This window comes from Mytilus edulis, chromosome 5 (genome assembly GCF_963676685.1).
Source record: "Mytilus edulis chromosome 5, xbMytEdul2.2, whole genome shotgun sequence".
NCBI classification, from domain to species: Eukaryota; Metazoa; Mollusca; class Bivalvia; order Mytilida; family Mytilidae; genus Mytilus; species Mytilus edulis.
Window position 1 is genome coordinate 55,741,647 of NC_092348.1, and position 24,276 is coordinate 55,765,922.

The 24,276-nt window shown below is 32.7% G+C and overlaps 2 protein-coding genes and 1 long non-coding RNA gene across 3 annotated transcripts; 1 reads left to right on the plus strand and 2 right to left on the minus strand.

Moving 5' to 3' along the window:
* Nucleotides 1-416: 416 nt before the first annotated feature.
* LOC139523979 (complement C1q tumor necrosis factor-related protein 3-like) lies at nt 417-2,517 on the minus strand. The gene is made up of 2 exons (XM_071318476.1): nt 2,365-2,517; nt 417-897 (listed from the first exon to the last, which is right to left on the minus strand). Exons 1-2 carry the CDS (start codon nt 2,477-2,479, stop codon nt 485-487), a joined length of 528 nt encoding a protein of 175 aa, XP_071174577.1. The 5' UTR covers nt 2,480-2,517; the 3' UTR covers nt 417-484.
* A 10,428-nt stretch (nt 2,518-12,945) lies between these two features.
* Nucleotides 12,946-22,889, minus strand: LOC139523980 (complement C1q tumor necrosis factor-related protein 3-like). Its single transcript, XM_071318477.1, has 2 exons — nt 22,662-22,889; nt 12,946-13,603 (listed from the first exon to the last, which is right to left on the minus strand). The coding sequence occupies exons 1-2, from the start codon at nt 22,777-22,779 to the stop codon at nt 13,197-13,199; spliced, it is 525 nt and encodes a 174-aa protein (XP_071174578.1). The 5' UTR covers nt 22,780-22,889; the 3' UTR covers nt 12,946-13,196.
* Nucleotides 15,424-18,081, plus strand: LOC139523982 (uncharacterized). The gene is made up of 3 exons (XR_011664724.1): nt 15,424-15,817; nt 16,199-16,356; nt 17,958-18,081. It is a non-coding gene; the product is annotated as an uncharacterized lncRNA (long non-coding RNA).
* Nucleotides 22,890-24,276: the final 1,387 nt, after the last annotated feature.

Here is a 24,276-nt window from a genome sequence, read left to right on the forward strand (position 1 = left end):
AAATTAAAGGCTATTTCTAGCATTTCTTCACAAAATGAATGATAAAATGAATAATCGCGTCCACATACTTAATTGAAATTGAGAATGGAAATGGGAAATGTGCCGGAAGACAAAAAACCCAACAAAGTGCAGAAAACAACCCATTTAGGCCAACAAAAGATCTTCAACCTAGCGAAAAATTTGGCAACCAGAGGCGGGCTTTAGCTTGTCCCTCAACAGGCGTGTCTACTATTTCAGCGAAAATGAACATCACACTAAACTCCTTAACAGAGAAATGTACTAAAATTTAAACAAAAAAATAGACTAACTAAGGCAACAGGCTCCTTACTCGGGGCTGGCGTCGGGGTTAAACATGCACTGTGTGATATCAATTCTCGCCCTATATCTACTAGCAAATGTAAATAAGCAAGAGCAAATAAATACGAACAAATATTTAATTCAAATTAAAGAGCTATGTCAGTCATTTCAAATATACATATATATATTAGCTGGTGAAGTCTCCACTCCTTACCAATGCCCCTGAAAACTGATTGTACGGCTCAACCGCCCATAGCTTCTTTCCTGCAGTTCCCTGTACCCATACCTCATCACCTTTTACGAGTTTGAGGTAAACTGTGTGTGATGTGACTTCGTGTCTAGTTTCACCTTTTGTGTAAAGTCTGACTATCTCCTTGCCATTATGATAAAGGCGGGCCCAAATAGAGTTAGTGTTGTGACCCATCAAGCTAAACGAGATGCTGTAGACACCGATAATTGGAGCACGGAATATACCAGAAGTAGAACTGTATGCCTTCCCAACATTCGTCACAATATTGTCATACTTAATTGGATCATTTGTCAGTGCATTTCCATTTGTTGTTATTGCCGTAAAAGCCACAAATTCATCCTGGGGTTTATCTGAAAAGGAGAAGATCAGGTTAAGATTTTAAAAAATCACCAAAAATACCATGAGAAACATTTTTACGAACACATGCGTGTTTCATATTTCAAAAGAGCTGAAATTAAAACTCAGTTGAAAGGAAAATTCATTTACAAAATTAAAGAACACTGAAATGCAAATGTTTCAAAAATCTGAGTTAAAGCTGTTTTAGGTCATCTTTGTGGGATGGCATAACAATATTAGTCATGATATTTATAAACTGTAAATTTACAGATGCAATCAACAGTTAAGCATACTAACTTAATAAAAATTATTACCGATCAGTTATAGTGAACACAACTGAACTTGATTTAATATTCTGTATTCCAAACCTAGTACTTGTCATTGTGAATTAATTAATTTGGGTTACATTGGACACACTGTTTTTAAAACATACTCTGTTCCTCTTTCATGCTGTACGCAAAATGTTAACAACGCAATATATACCCTCTGTATGTGACAGGACTCAAGTTCAACTTATATATAGACCTATATTGACCACTCCTCAAGCTCTGAAGTCGATCAAAATCAAACGTTTCAAAGAAAAATTTGGTCGAAAAAAACTATGAATTAGAAAACTTGGTCAAATTATATGTTGTCACTAAGTTGGATCAAATAATAGGTTTATGAAAACCCTTATTTCGATAAACTTCTCACATAATTAAATTTGGGAAAGGAACTTGGGAATGTGTCAAAGCGAAAACAACCCGACCATAGATTAGACAACAGCCAAAGGCCGCCAATGGGTCTTCAATATAGCGAGAAACTCCCGCACCCGTAGGCTTCCTTCAGATAACCCCTTAAAAATATGTATACTAGTACAGTGATAATGGACGTCATACTAAACTCCGAATTATACACATTAATGCATTTAACTTTTACGGTATTATTATCATTTTGAAAGTGGCGAATTTGAATTTATTCAGGTGTGAAGAGATAGGGGAGAAGACACGGGTTGCTAGGTGGAAGGCAACTGTAATACATTCATTACTTTCCAAACAACACTTCACAGTGAGGATAGGGTCGGATTTTGGAAAAGACAAATAGACGTTGAATATGTTTGCTGATCGAGATAAATGCGACATTTGTATTGCTTTGCAATATTTTTGTTTGTTTCACTGGAAATGATACTACTTTTCCGGTCAGTTTTCCCTTGTAGTTTTGCTCTGTAAACGATCATTGTAATATTCTTTAACTTCCCTATATTCATGAGGATATGCTTATATCGTTAAAGTCCATCTTTAAAGTTTCAGAAGAAATATTATGAAATTCTGTTTCATCAAAGTCCACGTTTTTATTAAAGTTTTCTTAGACGGTTGTCACTGTAAAAAAAATCCGTCTAAAACTTTGATAGCGAAACTATCATTCTGTTTTTTTAAACTTGAATATATGTAAGAATTACTATAAAACAATATTTTTTTGCCATACTAAAACTATTTACTTACCGTTTAAATCTCTTGATGCTTCACAGCAGCAGCCATTTAACTTGGTGACTTCGCAATCCCTGGCTTGAACAAAACTAAAGGAAATCAAGACAGAGAATAGAATTTTGACAAACATTGTGTTCAAACAAATTTCACTGAGCTATGAAAATATACCCAATTTAATGCACGTTTATATTATGCATATGCGGTAACAGATTGTCAATCTAAATAATTTGATTGGTGGAAACTTCTTTGAAATTCGGTAAATATGATGTATCAATATCATCCACGTGATTGTTTTCGTGGAAAGTAATATAATGATTTAAATGTTTGAATGATGAGAGGCATGTCGTCTGACACGCATTAAAAGAAAGATAGGTTTTAATGATTTTTTTTTAATATTGTTTATTTACAATGTGTCGTAACAGTTAAGTGAATTTAATTATATACTATTGTCACTTGACTAAAAGTGTTGCTCTCCACCTAATACAGTTATTCTAAGTCAGACCCACTTATAATTTGTTTATAAAATTAGACTGCTTCACAGGTCATAAAACACCAACTGCTTTAGAAATCCACAGTCAAGTCATTTAAGTGCAAGGTTATAAAATAAAACATAGCTATAAGACAATAAATGCTCTTCATTACTATAATAAAAGCTTTGCTAAAAAATTCAAAACAAATTGATTTTAGAAGGATTCATTCGAAAGTTGAAATTAGTTATTCTAAACTGCTAAAAAAAAAGTATAGAACAGGAAATAAATAATTTTCTATTAAATCTAAAAAAAAAACGTTTTCATTTCAACTTTACCAATTTGTATCTCCCAGTTTCTCAGCATTCACATACCATTTAATCTAACTTATTCAGTTTTTAAATTCACGATACGCTCTCGTCCATTCACATTAACAGGAGTGTGTTCCTTTCACACACTTTTGTACTCAGAGTATGAGGAAGACCGACTGAAATCGACACTACATAAATAGTCACCACCACCAATTGGTTGATCGTTACCATATGTCGGTATCTTAACTCACTTACAACATGATTTCTCAGTGGTTGTTCATGCATATTTGGAGATGCTTGCACTGTCGAAGCACCAGATTCTGCTTATTTTTGGACATCATGCAATTTCTTGGGTTTGTGTTTCTTCTCTCGATATGTCAATTTGCGATACTTGAACATCAGTAAATTAATGTCGGCTAATAAATACCGGTTTTTCGATGGGTTTGCGCTGTTGAATCATAACTATCTACTTATTATTTGTCAACTGATTGTTTTTCGTCTTTTTTATAACTCGTATTCTCAAGCACGTTTAATGTTCTTTTTAAACGGTTTGATAATTTCTTTTTAATAATAATGGTGACTGAAATTGTATCATAATTTGACAAGAGTAATAGAGCTCATTGTTCAATACTTGTCGGCATCGCTATGGGAACAAACTGTGTACCTCTTCTTGCCGACACTTGTCAAGAACAAGAGGATAAAAAAAGCCAGATTATTTAATTTCACTTTTAGATAAATTGATGATGTTCTTTCCATAAACAATCCAAACTTTTCTTATTGGGTTCCATTAATATATTCCCCTCATACCTTTATCTCGAATTTGACTTACACAGTCATCTCAGAACCAGAAAAGAGGGACGAAAGATACCAAAGGGACAGTCAAAATCATAAATCTAAAACAAACTGACAACGCCATGGCTAAAAATGAAAAAGACAAACAGAAAAACAATAGTACACATGACACAACATAGAAAATTAAAGAATAAACAACACGAACCCCACCAAAAACTAGGGGTGATCTCAGGTGCTCCAGAAGGGTAAGCAGATCCTGCTCCACATGTGGCACCCGTCGTGTTGCTTATGTGATTACAAATCCGGTAAATAGTCTAATTCGGTAAGTCACATTCATGAAAGGGAAGGGGATTGTAGTTACGACGTAAGGAACATATCCGATATCATTTGTGAAACGGTTATTCCATAACATATATGACAAACGAGACGATTTTAATTTTGAAATTATAAATTTCCCCCACCTAAGTAGTAATATACCAACTTCACCTGCATATGGGATATACATTTCCCAACTTATTCGATATTCAAAAGCTTGCAGCTCCTACTCAGACTTTGTAAAACGTCATCAATGTCTGAGCAGAAAGTTTATGAACCGAGGTATGTCAAAGAACGTCTCGTCCTTTTTCTAAAAAAAAAGTTCATCGGAAGGTACCAAGACCTTGTTGATAAATATTCCGTATCAACTTCGCAAATAATACATGATGGTCTTGATGTATAGATTCTGCGTACTGACGTTGTTTACCATCTTAACAACGTGTTATATTGTTTTTTCATTTGTCTTTGTTCTATTATTAATATTACTTTTATTGTTGGATTGTTTTCTGTGATATCCATTTAACGTGGCTCGGTACTTATACATCCCGTCAATGTGTTGGTATTATCTTTCATTTTTGCTTGTATGTTTTGTATATGCGTCGTTTTGTGTTTCGTTGGTTCTTATAATGTGACTCTGTACTTTTAAAGACCCTGTCAGTATGTATTTGTTCTATAATATGTCATTATGTTATATTTTTATTATAAATTAGAAAATACATGGAACCACAAACGTCAAATTTTTTTAATCACGTAGTTGAATGAACCATTTGTGGATTCTTATAAATTCTGTAGAACTTTTTGACTATTTTAAATGTCGGTCTATTTCTGAAATTAATTCTTACCTGCTTTTAACCCTGTATGCTAGCATTGCCCATGTGAAATTTTAAAATTGTTTGTATAATTATTGAACGACAAAAATATGTGACGTATAAATTTTCTGACGTCAGACACTCGAAATTTTTTCTTTTAAAATTGTAACACGATGATGACTGCTGTACCCTCATTTTGACTATTGTTTTTGTATATGAATGTCTGATTAGTTCACGCATCATTGTAAATATAACAGAATTTGATGAGACTGTCATACAAAGCGAGAGGTTTAGCGCTATAAAATAAAATTGAGAATGGAAATGGGGAATGTGTCAAAGAGACAACAACCCGACCAAATAAAAAACAACAACAGAGGGTCACCAACAGGTCTTCAATGTAGCGAGAATTTCACGCACCCGGAGGCGTCCTTCAGCTGGCCCCTAAACAAATATATACTAGTCCAGTGATAATGAACGCCATACTAGTTTCCAAATTGTACACAAGAAACTAAAATTAAAATAAAACAAGACTAACAAAGGCCAGAGGCTCCTGACTTGGGACAGGCGCAAAAATGCGGCGGGGTTAAACATGTTTGTGAGATCTCAACCTTCCCCCTATACCTCTAACCAATGTAGAAAAGTAAACGCATAACAATACGCACATTAAAAATCAGTTCAAGAGAAGTCCGAGTCTGATGTCAGAAGATGTAACCAAAGAAAATAAACAAAATGACAATAATACATAAATAACAACAGGCTACTAGCAGTTAACTGACATGCCAGCTCCAGACTTCAATTAAACTGACTGAAAGATTATGATTTCATCATATGAACATCAGGCACAATCCTTCCCGTTTTGGGGTTTAGTATCATACCATCATAACATATATGAGAAGAACATAACCCGTGTCATGCCAACAACTGTTTTTAGAATAAATGTGTTTAGTTCCGATGCAAAGACCTTATCAGTGACTCAATATTAACGCCAAAATATGCAATCTTTAATGACTTGACAACAGTATCGTAATTATATCCCTTCTTAATAAGTCTATTCAAAGGTTTTGTAAGTTTCTGAGGTGAATACTGACACCTTTGTGTTTTATAAAGAATATTTCCATAAAAAATTGGATGTGAAATACCTGAACGTATTAGAAGTCTGCATGTTGAGCTATATTTACGAATGATGTCTTTATACCGATGATAAAATTTAGTAAATGTTTTGACTAGTTTGTGATATCGAAAGCCCTTGTGTAATAATTTTTCAGTAATACATAAATTTCTCTCGTTAAAATCTAAAACAGTATTACATACACGAGCGAATCGTACAAGTTGAGATATATAAACACCGTAAGATGGTGACAAGGGAACGTCACCATCTAAAAACGGATAATTAACGATAGGAAATGAAAAATCATCCCTTTTATCATATATTTTAGTATTCAGCTTTCCATTAGTGATATAGATATCAAGATCGAGAAAAGGGCAGTGGTCATTGTTAGTATTAGCTTTATTTTAAGTAAGTTCAACAGGATAAATTTCATTAATATACATACTGAAGTCGTCATTATTGAGAGCCAAAATATCATCCAAATATCTAAAAGTATTATTAAATTTGTTTATCAGATGTTGCTTCGATGGGTCTTTGCTTATTTTTGTCATAAATTGTAACTCATAACAATACAAAAACAGGTCCGCAATAAGTGATGCACAGTTAGTCCCCATTGGAATTCCGATAATCTACCGATATACGGAATCCCCAAAGCGAACAAAAATATTATCTAGTAAAAATTCAAGGGCATATATAGTATCAAAGCATGTCCAATTAACATAGTTTTTTTGTTTATTGCTACTAAAAAATGACCTAAAAGAGTTTGAACATATATATTCACATTCTGATTTTTTGAATGCCCATTTAATTAGGTGTGTGAATTTTTTCTTAATGAGAATGTGAGGCAATGTGGTAAACAGGGTAGAAAAATCAAAACTTTGAACAGATTCAAAATCACCAATATAAGCATGCAATTTATCAAGTACTTCCAACGAGTTCTTGACACTCCAAAAGTAATTTATTCCACTATTTTCGAAGGCCTTATTTGAACAATTTATTATAAGGTTTTTAATTGTACCAAGTGTGCTGGTAAGAAGAATAGACAATTTAGTAGTTGAACAATGGCTTGAAGACGAAATAAATCTATATTTGTAAGGAGTTTTGTGTAGCTTTGGAAGCCAATACATAGTTGGGACTTTCATTGTATTTGGCTCTGCTTGTAAAGCGGTGGCTAAAAGTTTATGTTTGTTACAGATTTCGTTTTCTGAAAATGAAGTCAGTTGGAATGTTGGTGAATTGGTGATTTCCTTTTTCAGAACCTCAATTTAAAATTTACGTCAAACAATAATAATAATATTATTAGCAGCTTTATCGGCCGGGACAAAAACAAATTCCTTGGCTAGTTCTTTTAGTTTATGTTTGATACGAGAAATAGGTTTATTGTGGTTATTGTTAATAGTAAAATGTTCTTTAAAATGTTGAATACGTATATCAACTATCTTCATTACTGAATTAAAAAAAGAGTCCAAAGATTTGTTGTCAGCTTTTTCCCGTTTTATCCATTTCATACAGTAAGTATGAAGTGAGTCGTGGATGATATTACGACACTCATTCCAATTAATAATAGACGGGGGACGATATTTAGGTCCTTTACTGAGGAATGATTTTAACTCTCGGTCTTGAACGATGTTAAGATCTCCTGTTATAACATGGGAAATGGGTCCATAAATATATTCGGAATTACTGCAATTACATGAAGTAGGTGTATTTTCACTGATATTAACATCTTTACACAATTGACTATAATTAAACACAAATTTCCGGGTAGATTTCTTGTAAATATAACAAATAAGAGGTAGCTCAGTATTGTCAAAATATCCAGGAATTTGTTCTTTAACAAAATGGTCGTTAAATATACCGGCAATATTTACAAAATTAAAGCCTTTATTGACATATTTAATTTTAATAAAATGTTTTTTATGATCTTCAGGGCGATCAATTTTGAGAAATAATTTAGAATAACAATATGCCATAATAATTTGAACACTTTCATACTTAGGACTGCTATATGAAATTGTGTTGCAATCCTCCAAAATTTTATTTAACTTATTAACCGGTAACGAACAGAGTTTTGTTAACAGATGATGTCTGCCGTTGTTTTTTGAAATAGAAATTAGGTCCGACATATTGGTATGATTGGCCCGAAATTTTCTTTGATTGCGATTTGTTCTACGACCGTGAGAACGTTGTTTACGAACAGTTTTAGAAACTATATCCAAAATGTTAACGGAATTGGTTCTAGATATATTACCAATTCCCATGATATTATCATTTAGACCGAGAGGGTAAACTGTCTGTAATTTTTTAATCCAATTTAATTCAATTATTTTCCGTGATCGTACAAACTTTGAATGCGATTCACCAGGCTGCTTATTTACTACTTCTAAAGGTTGAACTGCTAAATATTTAAAAGGATGGTTGTGCTTCTTAAGGTGTTGGTAAATGATACTTTTGAATTTATTGGGTCTTTTAAAACGATACAGATGTTCTTGAGTGCGTTTAGATAAATATCGTCCAGTTTCTCCTACGTACTGAATACCACACCCCGGTGGTTTGTTTCATGTGAGTAAATAAATAATACTGTTTGTTTTTCAAGTTATATCAGTTTCAAAATTTAAAGAAAATGTGCGACCATTAAACGTTGACCTTGCCGTATTTTTGGTGGAAAGACGGGGACATGTAAGTCATTTTTTGGCATGACACTTATCGAGAGAAGGGTAACCACGATTTTTATTGTTAAAAATGTTAGCGATGGTAGTATTTTTAGATAACCGATTTTGAAGATTTAGACGTGTAGATACCCTTTGAACAAGTTTAGTATTTAGTAATTTCCATTTCTAAGCTTCATAATTGTTTTGTTAGTTAATTATATAATAAAGGAGCAAAGATTGGCGTCCAGAATATGAACCAGCATACAATAATTTAAGTTATATAAAATGGATAAATGTGTTCGGCTAATAATGTCAAACGCTATCAGTATAAATTACCCGAAAAAGATAGGGTATATCAGGGTAGGACTGATGGCTGACTAAATAGTAGAATGGGGCTGAATATTAAAATACTACTTTTTGATAAATATTCCTAAAGTAATGAACTAGAGCAGTTCTCGCTCGGACACACACTCCATAATCTAGTATATTATAAGAGCATAAACCTGAAGCACGGGGAGGCACTCTACTGCCTCCACACGGCACTAAAGACAAACTCTGTAAAAAATAAAATTGAGAATGGAAATGGGGAATGTGTCAAAGAGACAACAACCCGACCAAATAAAAAACAACAACAGAGGGTCACCAACAGGTCTTCAATGTAGCGAGAATTTCACGCACCCGGAGGCGTCCTTCAGCTGGCCCCTAAACAAATATATACTAGTCCAGTGATAATGAACGCCATACTAATTTCCAAATTGTACACAAGAAACTAAAATTAAAATAATACAAGACTAACAAAGGCCAGAGGCTCCTGACTTGGGACAGGCGCAAAAATGCGGCGGGGTTAAACATGTTTGTGAGATCTCAACCCTCCCCCTATACATCTAACCAATGTAGAAAAGTAAACGCATAACAATACGCACATTAAAAATCAGTTCAAGAGAAGTCCGAGTCTGATGTCAGAAGATGTAACCAACGAAAATAAACAAAATGACAATAATACATAAATAACAACAGACTACTAGCAGTTAACTGACATGCCAGCTCCAGACTTCAATTAAACTGACTGAAAGATTATGATTTCATCATATGAACATCAGGCACAATCCTTCCCGTTTTGGGGTTTAGTATCATACCATCATAACATATATGAGAAGAACATAACCCGTGTCATGCCAACAACTGTTTTTAGAATAAATGTGTTTAGTTCCGATGCAAACTTTAATGACTTGACAACAGTATCGTAATTAAATCCCTTCTTAATAAGTCTATTCAAAGGTTTTGTAAGTTTCTGAGGTGAATACTGACACCTTTGTGTTTTATAAAGACTATTTCCATAAAAAATTGGATGTGAAATACCTGAACGTATTAGAAGTCTGCATGTTGAGCTATATTTACGAATGATGTCTTTATACCGATGATAAAATTTAGTAAATGTTTTGACTAGTTTGTGATATCGAAAACCCTGGTGTAATAATTTTTCAGTAATACATAAATTTCTCTCGTTAAAATCTAAAACATTATTACATAAAAAACCAGGTTTAATCCATGATTTTGCCATGTGATAAGGGACTTTCAGATTTAATTATCCTCAGAGTTCAATAGTTTTGTGATTTTACTTTTTACCAAGTCAAGCATACAGCCGATCAAAATTGCGAATTTTCCTTTTGATGCGAATGTCAGAAATGGAAAATTAGACAAAACGACATAAGAATCAACGTTCGGTCTGCTGGAGGCAAATTTTCCAGAGATATTCTGATAAATTGCAATATATAACGTTCTTCAGGAAATAATTTGTTGGTATAAACTATTTATACTGAAAACCGTGAAACTTAATTTCAGTTATCTCTCTTTGAATCCAGATATCAGATACTTTTCTTATATATCAAACATGAATCTTCACTAAAAATTAATATTACTTATTTATTATGATATTTCAAAAGTATTAATTTGGAACAGAACCTTATCTATACCTACCGTGTCCATTTGTCCCTAAAGTCTTCTAATTATGATTCTCCTAAATGGTAATAAAATAAAAGTTTAAGCTAAACATCCATAATTATAGTCGTGTTGAATGAATAAAAACACATTCACGTCCAGTTATTTTCCAATGACAGTCCAAATTTCCTTTTTGCCGTCCTACATCCTGATCGGCCCATTTGTATTCATTGTTAACTTATCATCGTAGTGCTTGCATAAAAAAGATTAACAAACGAATATGAATGCTTTGGACGAATAAAATTTATTCAGTGTTATTTCATTCTTTATCATACCACCAGAAATTAATTTGACCATAATGACTTATCTGACTGAAAATTTAAGACTAATCCAGCACATCCTGCAATTCTCAACCGTCTGGATTTTTCTTATTGCTGTCTGAAGGTTATGGTAACTGTTAACATGGTTAAGAAGTCGCCATTATTCCTCCTATTAAAGGTATGTTTTTATTATCAGATAATTGTTAACCTCTTACTGGTTATTGAAAGTCACTTCCTGGATTAAATTAGAGGTTATCGGTGTATATTGCAACGTGCATGATAAATATCGAATTAAACTACCTACATACCTAGTGTTGCCTCTTTTACACATTCCCCATTTCCATTCTCAATTTTATAAATTGGCAATTTAATGCTTCGGCAGTTGAAGTATTGCAAAAATAACTAGTATTCTGTTTTAATATGAATCATTTCTGGTCACTGTCACTGATGAGTCTTTTATAGAAGGAACGCGCGTCTGGCGTATATATAAAATGTAGTCCTGGTATCTATGATGAGTTTATTTACAACCACTTGGTCGATGCCACTGCTGGTTGAGATTTATTTCTCCGAGGGTATCACCAGTCCAGTAGTCAGCACTTTTTGTGCTGACATGAATTCTCATTGATATAGTTATATTTATAAATTAACTGTTTACAAAATTTTGAATTTTTCAAAAACTAAGGCTTTTCTTCCTCAGGCATAGATTACCTTAGCTGCATTTTGCATAACTTTTAGGAATTTTGGTCCTTATTGCTCTTCAACTTCGTACTTTATTTGGCCTTTTTAACTTTTTTGGATTCGAGCGTCACTGATGAGTTTTTTGTAGACGAAACGCGCGTCTGGCGTATATATAAAATTTAGTCCTGGTATCTATGATGAGTTTATTTAAATCAGTTTTATTGAAAATCTCATCATGATTAATTGGCGTATTTGATTTATAATTCTAATGCAATTCGTCTGTAATGATAATTTTCATTGGACGTTGACAAATATTTTGAAGGGTTAGATTCTACGTCCTATCAGTCCGTAACTAAGCAAGCCACTTTTTTAATTCATGTATTTTAATAAACAAGAAAATCACACTTTGTGACCGAAATATTAATTTTGTAAATATTGAAATAAACCAGAAGCGTACGAAAAGTATGTATATGAATACTGTTTATGTTTGACATCGGGGATATACATTTGACGTCACATTGTTCAGATAACCAAGACGATGCCAAACTTTCGTGATTTATAGCATTTTAGCCAAACTTTTTCTCAAATTGATTTTTTTTAATACTGGTATGTGGCATTATAATGGAGATAACTGTAATGCGTTTTAAAGTCATATGGAACTTCAAACTAAGTTTTGGGATCTGTTTTTTATTACTTAATGGCTAGTTTTTATTATGAATCTTATATATATAAACGTTTTTCTGAAGGAATTGTTTTAATTTGTCAAAATTTAGGAGAATTTATTTTATTAATTGTTTGCTTCCAGTCTTCAATTTGCCAACATGTTTTTCGTATGCAGTTACATCAGCGTGACCTTTCTCTTTAAAAATCAGGAGATCGCAATACGCAAGTGCAAAGAGAGAAATTCATAAATCGAAAACAAAAAAAGAAAAGCAACAGTTTACGAAACACTACACATAAAACATAAGGCAGTAGCGAAATACAAACTCAGAAAAAAACAGGGTTATCTCGAGTGCTTATGAATGGTGTACGCACTACTCCACTAGTTACACCTGTCGTGTTGCTCATTACTATAAAAATTAATGATGTTACATATTGTGATTGTTAGATGGAGTTTGTTCTACGATATTATCGAACATAATCCATATTTTTAACTTGCGCTCGTTAACAAGCGTATTTCAAAATTTAATGATAAACATCAACACGTCGTTAAAATTGACAAAAATCTCACAGGAATCAGAATACATACGACCAATTAAATTCCCTTTTTACTGCATTAAATTTCTTTTAAATCTTGAAATACATGAACAATGTATCTTGATGTAAAGAACATCATAATCAACAAATCATTGGGCATTGTACAACCTTAATATCTTGGTGCTTTTGTTCTATTTAATACATTTGTAATAGTACTTGCAAAAAAGACATTTGTTTTACAGTTTAATGTATTTAGTTTAATTAAAAGTTTCCGATCTTTATCAAAACACCTGAAAACAGATTATACGGTTCTGAGGCATACAACTTCTTCCCTTCTGTTCCTTTTGTATAAACTTCATCTCCTTTCTCGAGACTAAGGTAAACAGTATTCGATGCAACTTCGTGTCTGCCTCCTCCGTTTGTGTACAGCCTGGTAACCTCAGCATTATTCTTATAAAGAAACATATAAACAGTGTTACTATGAAATCCCATCAAACTAAAGGTAAAGCTGTACACACCCGGAACTGGAGCACGGAAAATACCTGACCTAGCACTGTATGCTTTTCCGACATTCGTGACAACCTTGTCGTAAATTATCGGGCCATTCGGTAAAGCATCTCCATTTGTTGTTATGGCCGTGAAGGCCGCATATTCTTCCTCTACTTTATCTGTTAAATGAAATATAACATCTTCTTTTTAATATTTTACAAAATATGTCCGACTATTTCAATAAGTCTGTTATGTACCTTTTAACAAATACATACAAAAAGTGAAACGAGAATAAAAATAAAAAAAAGAATAAAGAATAAAAATAAAAAACAAAAAGTGAAACGAAATGAAAATGATATCAATGTCACAAAAAATGGTTTCACTCTCTTGGATTTCAATATGACTACGTGTCAACACTAAGACAATGCTTTTTTCAGTGTTTATGGATCATTACACGGTACTGACATGATTTTAAAACACGCCTAAGTAAAAATTGTACTATTATATATACAAGTCAAATGTATGTCTTCTTCCATCACAAGTTTTATTCCGTGAGCATCCTGTCAGATCATATATTTTGCCGGAATCAACATTCTGTATACTGTGTCAACAGAATACAGAATGTTGATTCTGTATTCTGTTGACACAAAATTCTATATTCTGTTGACACAACATTCTATATTCTGTTGACATTTTTACAAAAACAATGTCTTTCCCTTCAAGACTTTAGTTCAAATTTATATTTACATATATATTTGTTTATAAAAAAAGATGCCGTATTATTGCCAACGACACAACAACAACAGCAACAACATATATTTTATTTGCCAATCATGGCACCCAAAATGAGCGGAATAATCACAACTCTCCACAACAGATCAGATGACCAGAAATTAACAAATATAGGTCACCATACGGCCATCAATAATGAGCAAAGCCATATCGCATAGTCAGCTAAAAAAAGGCACCAAATGACAAATGTCAACGAATTCAAACAAGAAAACTAACGTTCTTATTCATGTACAAAAATGAACGAACAATGAATATGTAACACACCAACAAACAACAACCACTGAATTACAGGCTCCTGACTTCGGACAGGAACATATATACAGAATTTGGTGCGGTTAAACATGCTAGGGTCTTCCCCCTAAACCGTGAACAGAGTTGTAACAGTACTACATAACAACAAACTATCAAATTCAGTTGAAAAAGGTTTATTTAACTTTAAATAACTGATGAATGCAAATAGAAATACATCTCAGTAACAAAAACATAATGGACGATACCGTTACTCAACAAAAAAGTCACTAAATACAGATCTGAGAGTACTTGCAGTTACTGACAGCTAGTTCAAAGCCACTAACAACTAATAACAAAAATCATGCATCTAACTTCAAAGACTTAGTTCATAGTTGTTTTTATATATCTGTTGATTATATTTAATCTTAGTTTTTTCCTTCTGTTAAAAGAGATTAAATAACAGACGCAATGTTCAACAAATTTGTTTAAAGATGGCAAATTTGTGTTACATTCGTTTAATTTATAATAATACACACAAACTAAAGAGACAGAAAGACAAAGTTTGCCTCCAACGACAAGCAAGAATAAACCAAGAAACAGAAAACAGACAATTTTCCAATGTCCTATTTGGCTGGCTTTCACATTATTCCCAATTTTGTTATAAAGTAGACAGAAGCAATGAAGAATCGATAATAGTGTGATGCTTGAATATGAAGAAAAGAGAATAACAGGCAAAATTAATAATAAAAAGTGAAAAATGATATAGAATATTACAGAATACAGAAATGAAGAAACCACTTCCAGACCAGAACCTTTTATAAGTTGCACATTTTTTATTTTTTTTGCCTTTTAAATCTTTCTGTTCGGACACCATATTGGTCCGACACCCCAATAGCCTGACGCCCTATTAGTCCGACGACCCATTGGACCGACACACGAATACTAGTAATTCGACACATAATTATTGAGCAATACTTTGTATGAATAATATTTATATTTTAAGAGGATAATCCCTATAGTTTAAAATGATCCTACTGAGATTCCTCAAAATAATAGCATATTAGAGTACATGTATTAAAAATTTGCTTAATGTCCAGTAGCAAATAATACATTCATGTTCAAAACAATTGTTAAATAAGTACAATAGGTAAGTCCTGTAAAAGATGTCATCTGGGGTGAAAGAAGGTCAATGAAACTTGGACTGCCACTGGACAACGAAAGCATATTGAAGGTGGACAGGAATTTGCCCTGCTGCATATTCAGACAAAAGGCCACCGACGGCCTCTCAAAGAGTTGTTGCAATAGTTATTAACCTGCAGAGATCATGGCACTTTCTTTCTATACATGCTATATGAGGCATCCGATTAAAGGTAACCAATCTTACATATGTTGAAAATTAAACATCCCGCACAACTTTACTACCAATGGTTTTAATGTTTAACTGTATCACATAAACATTATCCGTTGTGATGACTGACTTGCACTTCTGGTGACATTTTCTTAGTGAGAATGTGTTCACATATGGAACATATCTTGTCCTTATGTCCCACGTAAGTGTTATCAATAACTCCTGAACCACTTTACAGAATTTTGTAAATCATCGATACAATCTTTATCTCATGATGTATTTTTTCAAAGGACAATTTACAAAGTGTTACGTCCATAATTAATACCATAACATGCATATTGGGAAAAACAACTTTTTATAAATGCATGCAAAGTATTTGATGCAGTATGATCTATTGTTATAGGTATCTAAAAATGGATCCCACCAGAACACAAAGACTAAGTCTATGAGGAAAATAAAGTTTTAGATCAACGACTAAAAATTGTCATGAACAGATAAAATATGAGATAGAGATAGAACTGGTATGAAAGGTGACAGTAGAACATTGAAATAATTTGAAAGGTAGGTATATATATAGTTTTACACTCAATTATGAATTTTTTAAAGTAAGTATTTGCAGTTATTCCTATAATTTTATTTCAATATCATGAAATGTTGTAGTGTGTTTATATGACAACAAACCAACAACGAGCAAGTTCAAAAAAATAAAGAGTAGAAATACAATTCTTCAACAATTGAAAGATATCATTAAAGTTAACAAAGAAGTCTACGGGAAGTACATATCCGTACACACAACTTCTCATTTAACTGTTTCACAGATTGCATTGATATTGTGCTCGAATAATCAGATTATATTAATACATATGTGTTTTGTTGCCGATCCAAAGATGTCAGAGTGTTACAGCAGGACATAGTTGAACTTAGGAACCTAAAGGAAATATAAACATATAGATTCCTACACTGCAACAAGTGTATTACGATATTTCTCCACTCGAGACAGTTAAATTTTATTATTTAAAGCGCGAGGCTTGCCGAGCTCGGCTTTAAATAATAAAATTTAACTGTCGAGAGTGGAGAAATATCGTAATACACGAGTTATAGTATAGGAATCTGTTTCTCTAATGATGTTTATCCTTCTTTTTCAAAGATTTTCAAAAACTTGTGTTCTTTATATGCGACGTCATCAGGCATGGTCGCCTTTTTTCATGACGTCACAATAGGAAAATTCAGAAGAAAACAAAACATTTAGACGTCATAATCAAATTTCGACTAATCATTTGCCGAGAACAGATTTTTCACTAGTGAGGAGAAATATTTTTCTCACACCGGTCAGGAAATGTGAAAATAGCACAAAAATTAGAGAAAAAGATCTCTTTCTCTGTAACCGAATAACAGATTTAAAAGATAGTAATTTATTATAATGAGAATTTCCACTGGTACTTATAATGAAAAAATTCACAAAAAGAATACTTTTATTTAATTTTTAAACTATTGCATATGTATAAAATGATAAAAAGTTGTAGGATTGTCACTGAGACAACTATCCACCCAATTTGAGACGATGTGAATGTGAACAATAATATACAACTGTGCAGACTTCAACAATGAGAAAACCCATACCGTATTGTCGGCTACAAAAGACCATGACATAAACAATATATGAAACAATTTAATTCAGAAAAATTAACGACCTAATTTATAACAAAACAAATTAAAAATGTTAAAAGTGCAGCCCGTATTGAAAACATGGACATTTGCCATGAACCCAAACTTGGGACGCTAAAGTTCTTCTCCAAATCGTATAAGATCAGGCCCTGAAGTCATACAAAATTTTCTCAGTGCCCGGAGAAAAAAAATCGTGGTCGAAAATTGAAATCCAGCATTTTGATTGGTTGATTTGTTGATTTTGGAGTTTGAGTAAATAACTGACTCGAAAGTTTAATGACTTCAAGGCCAGTTTTCAAGTAGGTAAATCAAACATTGTTCCATTTTTTTCTTTCATTTTTCTCCCTGTATAATATAAACCTTGTATAATTAACGTTATACCACCTTTAGCAATGCATGTACACTGATTCACATTATGTCATTGTTGACCTATGTTTAATCTTATTATTGGACTTTAACAAAATGATAAATGTTATAATCCAATTTTTCCTTTCCAGAAACAAGTTGGCAAAGATATATATCACATGCATAGGAAGAGCAATGGAAAATGACATTGAAGCAGAATTATGAAACAGTTATTTTAAAAAAAACATTAAATTAAGAGAGAGAAAACACAATTTTTTGTACTTTTTAATGCTGTTCATTCTTAAGATTACTGTTTATTGTATTTCGATGGAAGTTATTGCAGTTGATAAGAAGATAGAACAAAAATTTGAGTTCTTCAGCTTGTTTTTTATTCAGTCAATAAAAATTAATTTTGAAAAGCAAACCATATATATTCAAAAATCAAAAAGGTTAATTATGTACCAAATGACCTCCGTCAGACATTAATCAGTCTGTTGGAAATCTTTCTTTAAATTTTTATGCTATTTTACAAAATGTACATTTGTTTGTATGTCTGTAAGATTCAAATCAATCAGAGATTTCTGAGGAAGTACAAACCAAGAGTTTCTGAAAGTCATCAGTCCTCATGTGAACATGCTATACTGAGTAATGTAGTGCTTACCCTTTCAACTCCCCGTTAACGGGATGCCTAAATATTGTAACACCAAATTTCATATATTCTTTTCGTAAAATACGCTCTGCAGTTTTATAAGAAAGAGTACAAGAGTTGTGCATACATGTATCTAAGTTACTATTCACAATACACTCATTACAAGTGAATGAAATTGCATGATTAAGGTATACAAAAAAAAAGAAATCTGTCAATAAATGTATTCAACCATTAAAAATTTGTAAGGGTTCCGCGGAACCCAGTGTCTCGCCTACTTTTGCTGTAAATCACAGGCTTAACAAAAATGAGGAAAAAAATCAATAAAAATATTCCTCTTGATACAATCTTTTGATTGTAAGAAGCTACCATGTACTGTCCAAGTTTGGTAAAAATCCAGCATAGTTTATGAATCTAATAAATGCTTTAAAAACTTTAACTGCAGACTTTACAGGTATGTAATGTTAACTGGAAGATAATCTAAGTCCATTTAAAAGTAAAATATGGAAAAAGTGGATTTTTTTTCCTTCAAATTTACTTCTGGATACTATCTTATGATTATAAAAAAGCTTCTGTTCAAGTTTGGTACAACCCAGGATAGTTTAAGAAAGTTATTTAAATTTTAAAAACTTTTACCACAGAGTGAATGTAATGTTTCACTGCAGAAAAACTAAGTCCATTCAAAAGTAAAATACGGAAAAAATGGATTTATTTTTTTGTAAAATTTGCTTCTGGATACTATCTTATGATCATAAACAAGCTTCTGTCTTAGTTTGGTACAAAACAAGGATAGTTTAAGAAAGTTATTAAAATTCTAAAAACTTTATCCACAAAGTGAATGTAATGTTTCCCCGCAGAAAAAACTAAGTCCATTTAAAAGATAAATACGGAAAAAATGGAATTTTATTTTTACAAAATTTACTTCTGGATACTATCTTATGATCATAAACAAGCTTCTGTCCAAGTTTGGTACAAACCCAGGATAGTTTAAGAAAGTTATTAAAATTTCAAAAACTTTAACCACAGAGTGAATATTTGTGGACGCCGCCGACGACGACACTGACGACGACGGAAAGTAGGATCGCTTAGTCTCGCTTTTTCGACTAAAGTTGAAGGCTCGACAAAAATCTTACAATGAGCATATGATTGGAAATTTATTTATGAGAAGTTAGACTAAAAAAAGTGGTCGTATTCTGAATATTCGATCAGCTCACAGTAAAAGGAGAAAAACATACGCTGTTCAGTCTGAAGGTACCTGTTCATGTAGGGGGACACGTCTTGTAGCAGATTCTCTCCTTGCGGTGAACTAGCATGTTAAAAAGAAGCTCAGTGCATTATTGATCTAGTTCTGTACAAACTATGTTAATTACATTGTATTTATATCTGAGTATCATGTCCTCTTCCTGCACTTAACTTGCCACTGGATCACATAACATCAATCCATCCACCCATCTTCTCAAAAGTAATATATCGAGTTCCACTGTTCAATATGTTCTGATTTGACTCAAGCAAGATATAAATACATGTAATATGGTATTGTCAAATAGAAGTATTAATAAGTATTAAAAACATAAACCTTGTAGACCACACAAGATGCAATTCTGACAATAAATATGACATAAAGCCAGAATATTTAAAAAAAAAAAAAAAAGCTAAAGTAACTGTCGAAGAGCTGGATCTAAAGCTGAACCACTTCAGGACAACAAAAATCAGAGAAATAAAAAAAAAACATAACGAAAACATTTACATGTCACGATATAGAAAATGAATGGAAATGGGGTAAGTGTCAAAGAGAACAATTAACCCACCCCAAATATACAAACAAACTAGGCATCACTATACAGATAGTCTGATTTAAAAAATGAAACAGTACTGAAGAAATAAGTAACGAAACACTACTTACGAAATCAGTACTGAATCATTACTGACGAAATCAGTACTGTCTGAAACAGTACTGTCAAAATCAGTACTAAAACAGTACTGTCAAAATCAGTACTAAAACAGTACTGTCAAAATCAGTACTGAAACAGTACTGTCAAAATCAGTACTAAAACAGTACTGTCAAAATCAGTACTGAAACAGTACTGACAAAATCAGTACTAAAACAGTACTGTCAAAATCAGTACTAAAACAGTACTGTCAAAATCAGTACTGAAACAGTACTGACAAAATCAGTACTAAAACAGTACTGTCAAAATCAGTATTGAAACAGTACTGTCAAAATCAGTACTGATTTCATTGAGAGTATAACATTATAAGTTTTCAGTCTTTCCTTGCAGTACGGATATGCACGAGGGTAGAAATGTACCAAAAAAGTATGGGTAAATTATTGGTAGTGTAGTATAAATTTATTAACTCTTAAGAGACTAAGGTTTAAACTCCATCAGTAACAAGAATGTGTCCCCAGTACACGAATGCCCCACTCGCACTATCATTTTCTATGTTCAGTGGACCGTGAAATTGGGGTAAACCCTCTAATTTGGCATTAAAATTAAAAAGATCATATCATAGGGAACATGTATACTAAGTTTGAAGTCGATTGGACTTCAACTTCATCAAAAACTACCTTGACCAAAAACTTTAACCTGAAGCGGGACAGACAGACGGACGGACGGACGAACGAACGGACGAACGAACGGACGAACGGACGCACAGACCAGAAAACATAATGCCCCTCTATTATCGTAGGTGGGGCATAAAAACTGACCTTAGATGGATTTGACTATCACTTTATCCATTATGGTTTGTTAGCTCTTTATCTGTTTCGGTTCTAATACATCTTTGGCTTTCAAACTATCGGCTTTGAGTGTTCCTGGTGTTAAACCTAGAAAAGCGCTTCGGATGCATGAAACTTGTAAGGTGTTGTTATCATTTTTAAAACAGTGGGCCAATACCGTTGATGGTGTACTATCAGTCCCCAAGGGTATTTTCACCTCAGTAGTCAGTTCTTCGGTACTGGAATGATTTACATCAAAGCTTTATAAAATTGTCCAATTATGAATGTGGAAGATATTCAGAAACCAAAATTTCAACTACCTTAAAAATAGTTTTACATACAGCTCTTCAAGTGTATCGGTTCTTATATACATCATTGGGTTTCAACTATTGGGCTTTGTGTGGCGTTCCTGGTGTAGGTAAACCAGAAAAACGCTACAAACGCAAGACAAAAATGTTGTTTTCATTTTTCTAAACAAAGTCGTCGTCTTAAATTATTTGAAAAATCATATTTGGTAAGGTATCTCTATTGCATCACGATTTAATTAGACTACCAGGCAAAACAACGGTCATGAGTGACAGAAAATGTTCCCTACCAAATATGTCACTCGTAATACTACAGACAAGCATTTAAGCGTGAAAGCTTAAGGACATGCGTTACAGTTACATGGGGAGGTAATGACGTTGCTAACGTAAAATGTTATTTTCGCGACGTCAAACTGTGACATATACAGCAAAAAATGACGTTTTTTTTCCACATTCATGACCATTTGCTAGATTTTAGTTATTTCTAAACAAAATATTTTATAAATCTATAAAATACTTATATAAAAAGCCGAATTTTGAGCAAACATCTGAAATTTCGACCTCATTTTACTCAAAAAGTAGCACATTAAGGTATATCTTTTATTATGTATTTGATTTAAGCAGGTAAAGAATAGCTGGTATATCTTAAAGAGAAAAAATATCAACGTCAGAAATAAACTATTGGATATGCCCTTAATTTAAGGTAATACCCAACACTTTCACTAAAATTAATTTGGCTCGTTTAATTTTCATAAAATATTGTCAAAATACTTACTTTGACCCTTTAACAAAAATATAAAAATTTCAAAACTTTTTAACCAACCGTTTTGTCAGAAAAATTACACTGGTTATATAGCAGTTTGACAAAAATCAATTTTGAGCATTGAAAAGCTTTATATTTCTTTTACAACACAACGTAATTAAAACGTTTAGCTGATTTACAGAGTTATCTCCCTGTAGTGTTAGGTACCACCTTAATGTTAAATTGTAATACTGTATGGTTATTTTTGTCATGGCCACAAGGTAGATTAATGAATTCTTATTTAGTCACCCTCTGTATTATTAATAATAATAATATTATTATATACTCTAATATAAAAAAAAAATATCAGTTTCGTCAAAATATATGTAAGATTATGGATCAAATCCAAAACAATTGAGTGTTGATATATTTTTAATATTTACTTACTAATTAAATCACATGATGCTTTACAGCAGCAGTGCCCATTTAATTCGGTGCCTCCACAATCCTTTGCATAAGCAACACCAAAAGAAGTAAAGATAAAGAATAAAACTCTGACAGACATAGAGACCAAACAAAATATCTCTGAGCTATGCAAATATATACAAGTGTATGCACGTTAATATAATGTAGTGCGATAGCAGATTATAATTCTTACTAATTTTATTGGTGGACACTTCTTGAAACATCCAATACATATATTGCATCAATAAGATCACGTTTATTTTTCTTCATTGAAAGTTATATAATAATTTGATTTTTAGTTTGATAAGAAGTTTGTTGTCATGTTGTTGGCAAGTTAAAAAAAACCCACCTTAAATTACGTTTAGTAAGTAAAACATGTTTATATTGTTCATTTGCGTTACGTATTATAGGTTGGATTCTATACTACTTTGAGTTGACTGTAAGTGTTGCTCTCTACATATTGTACTTCATTCAAAACCTGACACAAGTGCGATTTGTATTATATAACCAGATGCTTGTCTTAAAACACAAACTGCTATAGAAAACAATAGTCAAGTCATCCCAGAGTAAGGTGATAAAATAAAGTATATTTACAATCATATAAGTCCTTAAATGCACTTCATTACTATAATAAATAGTCAGAAGACGCTTGAACTGTTGAAGCACCTGATTCCGGTCACATATTTTTTTATTCATGCAATTCCCTGGGTTTGAGTTTCTTCTCTTGGTTTGTCTTTTTAAATCAATTTACGAAACTTGAACATCAGTAAATTTATGTTGCCTTATTAATACCGGTTTTTCGATGGAGTTGTGCTGTTGAATCATAAAAGAGGGACGAAAGATACCAGAGGGACAGTCATACTCATAGATTGATAATAAACGAGGGACGAAAGATACCAGAGGGACTGTCAAACTGATTAATCGAAACTAAACTGATAACTGACAACACCATAGCTAAAAATAAGAAGATAAACAGACAAATAATAGTACACCAGACCCAACATAGAAAACCAAAGACTAAGCAACACGAACCCTTACAAAACTGGGTTTGATCTCAGGTGCTCCGGAAGGGTAAACAGATCCTGCTCTATATGCGGCACCCGTTGTGTTGCTTGTTATTACAAATCCGGTAAATAGTCTTATTCGGTAGGTCACATTCATGAAAACGAAATGGTATTGTAGTTATGACATAAGGAACATATCCGATATCATGCGTGAAACGGTTATTCCGTAACGGTCAACCAACTCGTGATGGCGTCCGTAAAATTTATGAAGGGATGATTTCAACTTCACCATTTAGAATTTAATAGCTTCCTTGTCAGCAGCAAGCCTCAATCAAGAAAATCATGATAGGAAATACAAGCCCGAGAATATCGTATCAATTATCTACTTAGGATTTGTTAACTGATTGTTCTTCGTCTTATTTATAATTCTAATTCAAGCAAAATTAATTCTCTTTCCAGACAGTTTCAAAATTTCTTTTTAATGTTAGTGAATGAAGTTGTGTTGTAAATTTATATGAGTTATAGCGCTCAAGTTATTTTTTGTTGGTGTTCGTGTTGCTTAGTCGTTAGTTTTCTATGTTGTGTCTTCTGAA

Bases quoted from the DNA above. Each gene is read 5' to 3' on its own strand.
- LOC139523979 (XM_071318476.1), bottom strand. From the start codon at position 2,479: ATGTTTGTCAAAATTCTATTCTCTGTCTTGATTTCCTTTAGTTTTGTT. The intron at 898-2,364 runs GTAAGTAAATAG...TCTCCTTTTCAG, and splicing joins AGCATCAAGAGATTTAAACG to ATAAACCCCAGGATGAATTT.
- LOC139523980 (XM_071318477.1), bottom strand. From the start codon at position 22,779: ATGTCTGTCAGAGTTTTATTCTTTATCTTTACTTCTTTTGGTGTTGCT. The intron at 13,604-22,661 runs GTAAGTAAATAT...TTCATTTAACAG, and splicing joins AGCATCATGTGATTTAATTA to ATAAAGTAGAGGAAGAATAT.